This window comes from Natrix helvetica, assembly GCF_964273705.1.
Source record: "Natrix helvetica genome assembly, chromosome: 9".
Taxonomy (NCBI): Eukaryota; Metazoa; Chordata; class Lepidosauria; order Squamata; family Natricidae; genus Natrix; species Natrix helvetica.
In genome coordinates, this window is record NC_138560.1 from 22603170 (window position 1) to 22615960 (window position 12791).

General features: G+C 44.0%; 1 protein-coding gene across 7 annotated transcripts in view; it reads right to left on the minus strand.

Annotated features, from left to right (window-relative positions):
• COL16A1 (collagen type XVI alpha 1 chain) overlaps positions 1 to 12791 on the minus strand; it is a 289804-nt gene that overhangs the window by 241258 nt on the left and 35755 nt on the right. For 6 of the 7 annotated variants that reach the window (XM_081962316.1, XM_081962321.1, XM_081962318.1 and 3 more), the window contains exon 3: positions 3486 to 3560. In XM_081962316.1, the coding sequence (XP_081818442.1) occupies positions 3486 to 3560 (75 nt within the window). Of the gene's footprint in view, positions 1 to 3485; positions 3561 to 9853; positions 9961 to 12791 lie in introns of those variants that run through there. The other variant, XM_081962320.1, reaches the window with a different exon arrangement.

The following is a 12791-nucleotide window of genomic DNA, read 5'->3' on the forward strand; positions in this document are numbered from 1 at the left end:
TGGGCCTAATAGGCCTCCCTGCAGCCTTCTTGGAATAAAAACAGGCCACAAGTGGGGGGGGCGCCCCCACGCATGCTTGCACGTCTCCTGCATGCCCCACCTCCCCTTGCACATGCACGCCAGAGACCTGAAAATCAGCTGGCTAGCAGGAGGCATTTACACATGCACAGTGGAGCTGAGCTGGGGTGACGGCTTGCTTGCCCACAGAGAGTGCCCCATGTGCCACCTGTGGCACGTATGCCATAGGTTCACCATCACGGGTCTAAAGTAAGAAAAGGCATAGCATTTTGCTTTCAGGAAAATAAGGACTTCAAAATGTTGAGGCTTCAGAGTCTATTTCCACCCACCACTTAAATGTCGCAGTCCCAAGTCACAGTGAAAATGCAAAGCATCCCACAAACAGACACACAGACACACTCCATCCAAAGCTTAAATTTCACTTTGATCCATCTCATCCAGCAACTGTTGCTATGACACAATAGTTGGTGACTTTTCAGGGGATTCTACAGTACGGATCATCTCGTAGGAAGTGTACAATTGCCTGCTGGAAGCTGTCCAAACAATGTGCGATGAGATTAGCTCAGTCCTCGGGGAACGATAGATGGGGCACTTCAGGGGTCCGTAATCAGCTGTTTCCCCTTCAGTGTTCAAACATCTGAATGAATGCTTTTGATAGCGGATATGATTAAATCTTCCCATCAAAGGCACCCAGGATAGGGGGCCTAAGACATAAATCCCCTTCTAGGCAGAAGCACAAGGACTGGATAAAAAGGATTGGGCATTGTAAAAACGCAGGTACATAATATCGTTATAGCAGGGATGGGAGGTATTTAGCTCCATCCTTTGGTACGTTAAGATCAAAACATTTTATGCCTGATCTCATTCCAGGGGAGGGGGGGGAAACATTGGGGAATAAACTCGAGATGTTTTGAAATGTCCCCATTTCAACACATCATGTCTTTTGTCTGTGCCAATGCAAAAGATGCTGGGAGTATCTTTTGGAACATATGACGAGCATCCCTTAAAAAAGGGTTTCTAAATCTTAGCAACAGAGGGAAGGAGACACTTGAAATTAACCTTGCCCATAACTCCTGAGGCACCCTGTGTCTAAGCAGGAACATCTGTTGTAACAACAGCTCCATAAAGGCTCCATAAATGTCTGTTGTAGCAACAGCTCCTCAACTGCGTTAAGGCAATGTTTCCCAAATTTAGCAACTTTCACACACGTGGGCTTCAACTCCCAGAATTCCCTAAGCAACATCGTTTAAAATAGTTAGACCTCAGCTCAGTTTGCTGGCTGGGGAATTCTGGATGTTGAATTCTACACATCTTAAAGAGCTGGGGAATTCTGGGAGTTGAAGTTCACCTGAGTCAAAGTTGTTAAGATTGACAAACACTGCCTTAACATAATATCTCTTTATGGAAATGTTGCTGCAAAAAACTGGTAGACACAAGGGCACATTAGCCAGGCAAAAGTAGCCACTGAAGTTATGGGCACCTCTGATTTCAGGCAAAGCAGGTGTCTCCTTTCCTCTGTGCTCCAGGTAAGGTTGCAGGCCATAGTTTTTAAAGGAGAGGATCTACTTTTCACCCTTGATGTTAGCATTCCAAGTAATGCACCCATGGAAACTGGTGGGCACAATATTTCAATCATTTCAACTTCACGATGAACTACACCCCTGGGGGAATGTATCTACTAGCACAGTGATCATTTTGGCACCAAGTGCCCAAACTGGAACGCTGTTTTTGGCTGGTTTCAGTCCATTTTCAGGCAGTTTTGGGCCACATTCAGACCATTTTTGGGCCTTTTTAAGGCTGTTTTCAGGCCATTTTCAGGCCAGTTTTGTGCCCGAAAACAGCTGAAAAATAGCCTGAAAATGGCCTGTTTTTTGGCCCTTTTTGGCTGTTTTTTGAGCCATTTTCAGGCTGTTTTCTGGTGCTCCAGCTCCCACAAAGACCAGCTGGCGACTGTGCATGTGCCCGCAGAGAGGGCTCTGTGTGCCACCTGTGGCACATTTGCCATAGATTCACCATCGTGGTAGTAGCAGATGCATTATCACAAAAGCCCCAGTATAACAGCAAATGGGAGGAGGTGATTCACGCCATGCTTCCCTCCTCCCAGCCAGCCTCTCAAGCCACCGCCCAAAGGCAAGCGCAATGGCAGAGTGGAGCTCTAACACAAAAGTTTAAAAAAAACAAACTGCCGAACGACCTCTGGCACAAAGACAACCCAAGGGTTCTAACCCTCCGAGATGGGCTAGCGTGGAAAGGATCCAAACTTTACTTCCCCAACAGCCTGTGCCCCCACGTACTCCAAAGGAGCTATGATGACATGCAGGAGGAGCACTTCAGCTGTCTAAAGACCTTACACCTGGGAAGAAGGCACTTCTGGTGGCCAAGGAGGAAAAAAGGCATTGGAGACCAGGTCAAAAGTTGTGCCATCTGTGCAGTCATGAAAATGAGACCAGGGAGCCCCCCCCCCCCCCCCCCGGGCTGCTCCAACAAGTGGAGGATCCTTCCCATCCATGGGAGAAAATCACTATGGACTTTATCGTAGTACTCCCTGATAGTGGGGAAAACATGTCATTTGGACCATAATAGACCTATTCTCCAAACAAGCCCATTTGATGACATTCTGCAGAGAAGAGCAACAAAGGTGATTAGGGCACTGGAGGTGAAAACATATGAAGAACAGTTGCAGGAAGTGGGTATGTCTAGTTTAATGAAAGGAAGGACCAGGGAAAACATGATAGATGTCTTCCAATATCTCAGGGGCTGCTACAAAAAAGAGGGAGTCAAGCTATCCTCCAAAGCACCTGAAGGAAGGACAATAAGCAATGAGGGGGAATTAATCAAGGAGAGGCAACTTAGAACTAAGGAAAAATTTACTGACACTTAGAACAATTAATCAGTGGAACAATGTGCTCCCAGAAGCTGTGAATGCTCCAACACTGAGAGTTTTTAAGATATTGGATAACCATTTGTCTGAAATGGTATAGGGTTTCCTGCCTAGACAGCGGGTTGGACTAGAAGACCTCCAAGGTCCCTTCCAACTCTGTTATTCTATTCTATTCTATTCTATTCTATTCTATTCTATTCTATTCTACTTCTTGTCTTCCATTTCTCAGCCCTGGGAAAAGTGCCAAAATGACAATCTAGGCTGCAGTCATGAAATGGCAGACTAAGGTTCTATTCCTTGGATTAATTTCAGGCTTACAGATCAGGCTTCAAGGTAAAAGGAAGGATTGGACAATATCTGGGCTGTGACCCCCACAGCAGCCTCACCTCCTGCCACATCCCACCCTACCCCATCTGCCCCTGGGGAGGACAATGCCATACTTTTTGGATGCTTAGTAAGTTCTTGGCTCAAGTGGGCTGCACAATAGCTAGACCTCAATGGATGGGGCAGGTCAAGCAAGCAAGGTTATCTCAATCCCTCGAATGTGGAGGAAGGAGAAGGAGGAGAATCTGGAGGACCCACTTACCAGTTATATTTACAAATTCATCACTGCTGTGGTCCAGCCGGAGATTTTCTTTCTCCAGGAGTGGACACTTCTCCCCTGTAAGAGAATGATTAATGGGAACAATTCATCAATGGAACTTTGCCTCCTGGAATTCATTCATTCATTCATTCATTCATTCATTCATTCATTCATTCATTCATTCATTCATTTGTCAGAAAGTACAAGGAAACAAGTATGAAACACGTGAAAAAAATGGCACAAATAAATGGATATAAATAAGCAAAAGATAGCCATAAACACATAAAAAGAGTACATATAAATGGGGCAGTAGGACAGGGACGGTAGGCAGGCTGTTGGGCTTATGTATGCCTCCTTTATGGACCTCTTAAGAAACACGTAAGGTCCACGGGAGACAGTTTAAGGTAAAAGGTATGGGGGTTAGAGGAACTAACAACAGGATCAGGTAGGGTGTTCCATACATTTACTACTCTATTGCTGACATCATTTTTCCTGCAATCAAGATTACAATGGATTACATTCAGTTTGTATCTATTGATGGCCCTTGTGTAATTGCGGTTGAAGTAAAAGTAGTCATTAACAGGTAGGACGTTATGACAGATTATCTTGTGCACTAAGCTCAGGTCAGAACATAGACGGCGTAGTTCAAGGTTATCCAGGCCTAAAATTTCAAGCCTGGTGGTATAAGGAATTTTATTACAAGCAGAGGAGTTGAGGACTCTTCTTGTAAAATACCTCTGGACCCTCTCTAATGTTTTAATGTCCGAAACGCAGTATGGATTCAAGGCAGGTGAGCAGTATTCAAGGATAGGTCTGGCAAAGGTTTTGAATGCCTTAGTTAGAAATATAGCGTTACCAGAGAGAAAACTACGTAAAATAAGGTTGACAACTCTGAATGCCTTTTTGGCAATGTTGTTACAGTGAGCTCTGGGGCTTAGAACTTTCAAAATGAGTACTCCTAGGTCAAATTGTGGGGGTTGCATCACTGGAGGTTTTCAAAAATAGACTAGACAACAACTTGACCACTTGGAGAATTGCATAGTGGATTTGAATTTAAGCCAATATTTTCAGGAGGTATAAGGAGTCCTGCCTTGGGCACAGAGTTGGAGACCTCCAAGGTCCCTTCCAGCCCTACGATTGGGTGATTGGATGATAAGACATGTTCCAACAATCACCATGGAGCATTGACATTCATTAATATGTGAGTTAACACACACACACACACACACACGATATCATCATACAGCTTGGTTTCAACTGTACAAAGAGACACAGGATTCAGTAAGGAATGAAGACAGGACTTAGCTACACAACTGGAGGGGGGGGGGAACGTTGCTCAAGCAATTTTGGCTTGGAGGTTAACTCTGACTCAAAGGCCAGGCCTGCCTCGCCAGGACCATTCTCAGAATTTTTCATGTGATTTTGTTTTGGAAATGATAGAAATAAATAATAAGATAGCTATTCTAAAATAGAAAAATGACTCATCTCTGGACAGACATTCACCAGGCCTGGCATTTGTTTTCTGTTGAAGTCTCTCTCTCTCTCTTTTCCCTCTCTCCCTCTGTCCTTTCTCTCCCTGTCTCTCTCTGTCACTCTCTTCCCTCTCTGTCTCCCTCTCTCTCCTTCCCTCCTTCCCTCTTCCTCATCTCTCATCTTCCTGCCTGTTTCTTTCTATCTATCTATCTATCTATCTATCTATCTATCTATCATCTATCTATCTATCTATCTATCTATCTATCTATCTATCTATCTATCTATCCATCCATCCATCCATCCATCTATCCATCCATCTTCCTTCTTCCTTCCTTCCTTCCTTCCTTCCTTCCTTCCTTCCTTCCTTCCTTCCTTCCTTCCTTCTCTTTCTTTCTTTCTTTCTTTCTTTCTTTCTTTCTTTCTTTCTTTCTTTCTTTCTTCTTTCTTTCTCCAGCCAGCCAGCCAGCCAGTCATTATCATTGCTTGATAGTGAGGTGGGCGACAAATAACAAACAAATAAAATATCTGTCCATCCATCCATCCATCCATCTCTGGTAATCTCTCCCCTCCCCTTGTCTCCTCTACCAAACTACAGTGTTTGTTTCAATAAATATCTCATGTCCCTGAAAAGCATTCATTTTACAAATAAAGGGGCTGAATATGTCTTGCTCTTTCATTAAAATCAATCAATCTCTCCCCCCCCTCTTTCTCTCTCTCTCTTCCTCCCCCCCCCCCTTCTCCTCACTAGCCAGTCTATGGATAAAAGTTAGCATGGATGGGAACAAAAGACAGCAAAACAGTGTTGCCACCAGCTCTGTTGCAGTGGCCAGAAATCCTCAGCCGGGATCCACGCAATGTGGTGCACTAAGCCTTTGTATTTATTGACTGGCTTCCATTGATCTGTTTGATTTCCATCCAAGCTTTCATTCAGGGGCCCAGAGCAGTTCATGCAGTGCTTCTTCCTTCTGCTCCCCCCCCCCACAACAATCCACTTGATCTGGACTCTGCTGTGAGGCGGTGTCTGGTTCAAAGACACCCAGTGAATTTATGCAGTTGTACACAGATTTGACCCTTGGTGTTCCGGCTCCTAAGCCATCACCTTAGCAACAAGTTCTTGTGACTAGGTCAGAAAAGAATTAATGGCTGCATTCGCACAACTTGGGTGATTAGAATTAGCCTTGGTTAGTTATTTTGTAACTTATCATAGTGTACGAACCTACTCTACAGGTAGTCCTTAACATATGACAGTAATTGAGCCTGGCAGCTATAGTCATAAGTCATGGCAGTCATAAAATTTTACAACTTTTTTTGCAATGGTTGAAAAGCAAACACCATGGTTGTTAAACAACCGCTACAATCGCCAAGCAAACTCATTGTTTGCTATGGATCAGTTTTGCTAGAAACCAGAAGGAAATGCTGGTTTCCACCATTGTGTACTACAGTCAGTGCTGAAAAACACCATAAATGTGTGTGGGTCAGTTGTCAAGTGCCCAAAGTACAGGCAGATGATCATGATTGGGGGAGATGACTTTAGAATTCCAAAACAGGGTTGTAAGTGGGTTTTGAGGGGGTCCAATGTAACTTGGACCAGGCACTTTGTTATAAGTTGAAGGCTACCTGTATTTAGTTAGGCCACAGTTGTGCAATATTGTTATAATGTTGTTTTGGATAAACCCAGAAACTGATTAAAATCAAGAATCAGATTAAGCAACTTTTGTGAAACAGCATTATCAGAACAAGGTGTGCAATGGGAGATGCATAACTGAAAAGGTACAAAAACCCAACTGGCTGGTTCTTTTGTGTGCAAGAATTAGGATGCGTGGAGCTCTGTGGAATGGGGAAAGAACAGCATCTCAGCAGCAAAGTTTCTTTCAAAGGAGACAGAATCGATTAGCTTGGTCACATTAACAGAGTGGTTCCCTCTGCTGAGTGGACACAAATGCTTGAGTGGGTAACTTGAGCAGTGGAGAGAGAGCCTATGTGCTTTCAGTAGATGTGCTAAAAAAAGTAAAGGTTCCCCTCGAACATATGTGCTAGTCGTTCCTGACTCTAGGGGGCAGTGCTCATCTCCGTTTCAAAGCTGAAGAGCCAGCAATGTCCGAAAATGCCAAAGGCGCACAGAATGCTGTTACCTTCCCACCATAGGTGTCCCTATTTTTCTACTTGCGTTTTTATGTGCTTCTGGTAGGTTGGCAGAAACTGGGACAAGTAACGGGAGCTCACTCCATTACGCGGTGCTAGGGATTCGAACTGCCAAACTGCCAACCTTTTGATCGACAAGCACAGTGTCTTAGCCACTGAGCCACTGCGTCTCTGATGATCAGCTAGAACACATATAATTAACAGCCAGATCATCCTCATCCTCCTGGGTTGAAATCCCTATTTTTGACATCTGTCTCTGGAGGAATAAATCTAAGAACTACCATAATGGGTATAAGATGGATGCAATGGTACATCAGCCCTTTTCTTCTTTTAGCAATTTCTGCTACCCTTTCAAAGTTCAGACTCTCCACTTATTTGTCTTTGCATTTTTACGGAAAGCTGTTCCAGACTCAAGATTTTATCAAAGTATTGAAATGCTGCAAATGGCAAAGAACAAACAGTACAGAATGGAGAATATTTCATTTGGCAGAAACATAGCTTTGCGGCAGCTCCTTAGAGGCACAATTTCGCTAAAATCTAGGTTGGCCCCTCACCGGCTTCCAAATGATGATCTGTCTCCTTTGTGAATATGCTTATGAGAATCACAATGGACGAACCATTTGCACCCAAAACTTTGCAATGATTGTAAGAGGCAAGACAATTCTGCCCTACAGATAATCCTCATCTTACGATCACAATTGGAAACGGCACTTCTATCTCTAAGTGATGAACTTGTTAAGTGAGTTGTGATTGATTTTGCAATATTTTTGCCTCAGTTGTTAAGCAAATCACCAAAGTTCTTAAGCAAATCAAATGGTCGTTAAGCAAAGCTGCCTTCTGCCTTGGCCCTGTGTTTGTTGGAAGCAAATGTTGGAACCCTGGGAAGGTTGCAAATGAGGATCGTGGGACTTTGCGTCTCTGTGACCTGCGGTAAATGTAGGCCGGTTGCTAAGAACCCAACTTTTAATCATGTGACTATGGGGATGCGATGACGGTCTGTATCGTAACTTACGACTGAATCGTATATCCCTTTTTAAAATGATGTTGTAAGTTTGAACAGTCATTAAATGAATGGTCATAGTTCGGGGACTACCTATATAGCTCAGAAGCAAACACTGTTCACAAGGGCAATGCTGATGCTCCGTATTCTCTGCCCCAAACCAAAAAGGCATCTGATGTCAAAGACAACAAAATAAGAGCTGATGCTTCTTTCAGCACCTGGAATCCTGATGTATGACCTGGAAGCCATCTTTGTTTATCTTTTTACCTCATTTTCTATTTTTCTACTGGGAGGGGGGATTATATACGGTGTGGGTGATATATAGCCATAACAACATTCTTTCTCAGAAAGTCAAGGTCATCTGGCCCTGCAGCTGGGATGAGATGACTGGGAGATAACGCCTGGCTTGGATGATGCCTGATTGGCTCCTGTGATGGACATGTGCATGCAGGAGAAGGGGCTTCAACTTTCACTTGGGTGTGGAAAACCTGGAAACTTTCAGATTCGGGTCTTCCCAGATGTGCCAATATGACATCTCTAATAAAGTAGAACTGTGAGGAAACTCAAGCCTGGGAGTCTTCTTTCATTGGGGGTGTTACTTGGAACCCTGACACCTGAATCTTTTTCAGCTCGGGGTTCTTAGCATGTGTAGTGTCGATGCCAAAGACCATTGCTATTTTGAGGGATTTAGTGACATATCTTGATTTCTCTTTCATTTTACAAAATTTATAGAAGTTGAGAGCTTCTTCTGCGCTAATATACTTATTTAGGGGCTTTCCCCCCCCCCCTGCTTATTGAATAAAGGAGAAGGGGAAGGAGAAGGAGCAGGAGAGGGAAATCTTCATGTAACTTCAAAGCTTTTGCTGCTGTGAAAGTCGCTGTCTTTCCCGTTCCAGAGTCATGGGTCACCAGTCAAGATTAGATCTTGCAGCCTCCTGATCACAGCAAGACCATGAAGTCAGGGTACCAGATTTTTATAGAAATGTTGCGGTGACTGTTGTTTGTGGGGAGGTTCTGCACAGACCCTAGTGCTGGGGTCTGTGGAAATTGGCCACCCAATGGGGCATCTCTGCAGTTATTATTAAAGAGCTCCTGACAACTTGTAAGAGATTGGAGTATCATCTTGTCTGGTATGTATGCTTATTTTTGCTTTCAAATCTGTTAGCTTGAGCTACCGTATTTTGGGGAGTATAAGACGCATCCCCCCCCAAAAGGCAGTGAAAATCTGGGTGCATCTTCTACACTGAATACACCCTCCCCCTTTGAAAAAATAGATGTGCAGAAGGTTTGGGAGGCTTGCATAGAGCTCCTGGGGGCCTGGGAGGGCAAAACCGAGCATAAAATGAGCTATTTTTGCACATTTTGTTCCCCCCCCCCAGCCTCCAGATGCACTCTACAAGCCTCCCAAAGCTCTGCATGCCCCCCCCCTTTTTTTGCAAACAACAAGGTGTGCAAAGGGTTTGGGAGGCCTGCAGAGTGCAAAAACTTTTTAAAAAATTTACCTCTTCAACATCATGGTGTGCCTTATACTCCGGTGCATCTTACAGCCCGTAAAATACAGTAATAACACCACATAACATCTTTTTACTCACTAAAGTCTTCATCATCTCTGGCTCCAAAAGAACCAACCTGATCACTGCCCTTAACCTTGACACGACAGCATGCCACCCAAGGCTTGGGTGCAGAATGTCACGGGAGGTCTTGCACAGTTGTGACTTAACAACAGGCCCTTAGCATATCTATATATTTTACTCACAAACCATTGTGCTTCTTAGGTTCGCTCTCTTTTGCTTGGCTCTTGAGTGGAACTGCTACATAGGAGCTAGAAAAATAGATGGCAGCTACAGGAACATTTGCTGCACACCCAGTGGTGGGATTCAGCCAGTTTGCACGTATTAGGGAGAACGGTTGTTAATGTTCTAAGCAGTTCAGAGAACCGGCTGTTGGAAGAAATCTCATTTTGGGTTTTTCCCCACTTTACAGGGCTAATCCTGCAAGGAAGGCAGAAAGGGAACCTTCTGGTGTTGGTTCTAGCCTCATCTTTATTGCCCTGCTTACAGAAACTGCCTCTCCAGTTAAGCCTTATTACATCGCATCAGCTAAGGCAAAGCACCCATCGATAAGAGTGATGTTGAATTGGCCACGCCCACCCAATCACATGACCAATGAGCCCTGCCTACCAAGCTGGCCATAGGGCTGAGAACCCTAATGGCCAGCAATTTAACAATGGTTGTTAAATTATTTGAATCCCACCACTGTGCGCACCAGATCTGGTAGCTCCACTGTGGACGGAGTTCTTGTGCTCTACTGCTAACATTCTTAATGATGACTTGGTAGCAAAGTTGATGCTTTGGGGACACAGAACTGCAAGCCTATTTCCTGCTTTAACTGTAAATCTCTCTCAAATAATGTCTTTCAGTGGGAGGGAGAGGTGGGGAAATGACATACAGCTTGAATCATTAAGCCTTTCCTCATGTTCCTGTGTGTCATTGTAAGCTCTGAAACAAAACAAAACAAAGCAGAATAGATGCTTTCTCCAAGGAAGGATGTGTGGACTACAAGATCCCTGGAGTGTGTCTCCTAATTACCAGTTACGACCAGTTGCTATTATGGTTCAGCCATGGAACATTTTTGCGAAGGACTTTGCAGCTGCTGAAAAATGGTCACCAGGGGCCCCTTTAGAGGCATCCAAGACTGCAGCCTCAGCTCTTTCTCTTCCTGCCAAGTCCATTAAAAAAGCAAATAGGCTTCAATTAGGAGGCTGAGGAGGGGCATGGCGGAGATGTCAGCTTAGCCTAGGCCAGCGTTGCTCAACCTTGGCAGCGTTAAGATGGGTGGACTTCAACTCCCAGAATTTTCCAGGCAGCTGGGGAGTTGAGGTTCACAGATCTTAACGCTGCCAAGGTTGAGAAACAGTGTTCCAGGTACTATCAGAGGTGGTATTCAGCCAGTTCTGACCAGTTCTAGAGAACCAGTAGTGGAAATTGTGAGTAGTTTGGAGAACCAGCAAATACCACCTCTGGCGGGCCCCGCCCCCCATCTATTAGCTGACTCCCAAGTCCCAGCTGATAAGTTGTGTGTCAGGCCTGTAGTTATATTCTTTTTAGGATCTTTGGCCTGCCACACTTTTTAATAATTCTCTATGCTGTTTCATTAGTGTAGTAGTTGGGAGGGGGGAATAGAAAGGAGTAGGATTGTGGAATGTATGTTGACATTCTTTTATAGAAGCCAAGGTCATCTTTTGTCTCCGCACATCGACACCTGGCCGGAAGAAGATGGGTGTACATGCCAGCGTGGAAGATGATGATTGGAACATGTGATGGATTTGTGGGTGTGGGGAGAGATCATGAACTTTCAACTGGGTGAACTTACAGGATGTAAATCCAGAGTTGGAATTTCCATAGCCGTGCTAACATGCCTGCGGAATAAATTGCACCTTTAAGGATGTTTTGCCTTGGACAATGATTTATTTCTGCATGGTATTTAGAACCCTAACATTGGGTCTTCTTCTGTTGCTCTGCACAGGACAACGGAGCAGGGAAGCAGGTTAGGGGAGTGGGGAGAGAATGGGGATTTTGCAATATCCTTCCCCCAGGAGTGAAGAGGAAATGGGGATTTTGAAATAACCTTCCCCAGGAGTGGGGAGGGAATGGGAATTTTGCAGTATCCTTCCCCTGCCATGCCCACCAAGCCATGTCTACCAAGCCACATTATGCCCACCAAGCCATGCCCACAGAACCGGTAGTAAAAAAAATTGAATCCCACCACTGGATACTATGTTTGAGATGTCCCAGAGAGAAGATGCCAGATAAATGGAGATGGGCCAATGACTTTCCTGTCTTTAAAAGGGGAGAAAGGAAGACTCAGACCTCGTAAATGGATTGTATACTTCAGGATTTGACTGGGAAATTCTGAGAATTGTAGTCCATATATCTTAAGCTTGCCAAGATTGACAAACATTGCCCTAGAGAGTTGAACAAAACAAAGTCCTTCAGTGTTCTATGATGCAATTGATCTGGCCAGGAGATTTAATCTTAATCACAATTCAGATATCTCCCGCATACATTTCTCCCTAATTTATACTAGTCTTCAGTTTCCAGAAGGGACCAATACTTTTGTTGGAGAAGATTGAACCAAACCATATGTTGTGTGCCTCTACTTTCTTTTCTTGTTTGCATTTTCCTTTCTTAACTGGGAAACTGATAAACTGGGTTCTTTTCCTTTACTTTTGAACATCTGGTCTGGGAATTCTGGGAGTTGAAGTCCATGCATCTTAAAATTGCCATGGTTGAAAAGCACTGGGCTAAGAGATTCCCTTGAACAGACCAATGGATTATTTCTATACTGCAGGAGAAACAGCACCACTTCAGATAAGAGCATTTAGTTGCCATCAAAAGCTGGCCTGAAACAAACATCTATGGATTTGAAAATTCCTCCTTATGCAAAATATTTGATGAAATGTCTGCATCTCCAGACAAGACAAAAACAAAATGAATAAATGAATATACAAACAAACAAACAAACAGGCAAGCTGTTAGAGATCCTCAATGTTCCCATGGAAATAACCACATTTTCAATACATTAGCAAAAAACAATGCAGAAAATGTCAGAGTATCCCTGAAATTATTGCCTTTGCAAAGAACAAAGGAAGGTCTTGGGTTGTGTTAAGATGAGGAGTCCGACAATTCCTGGAA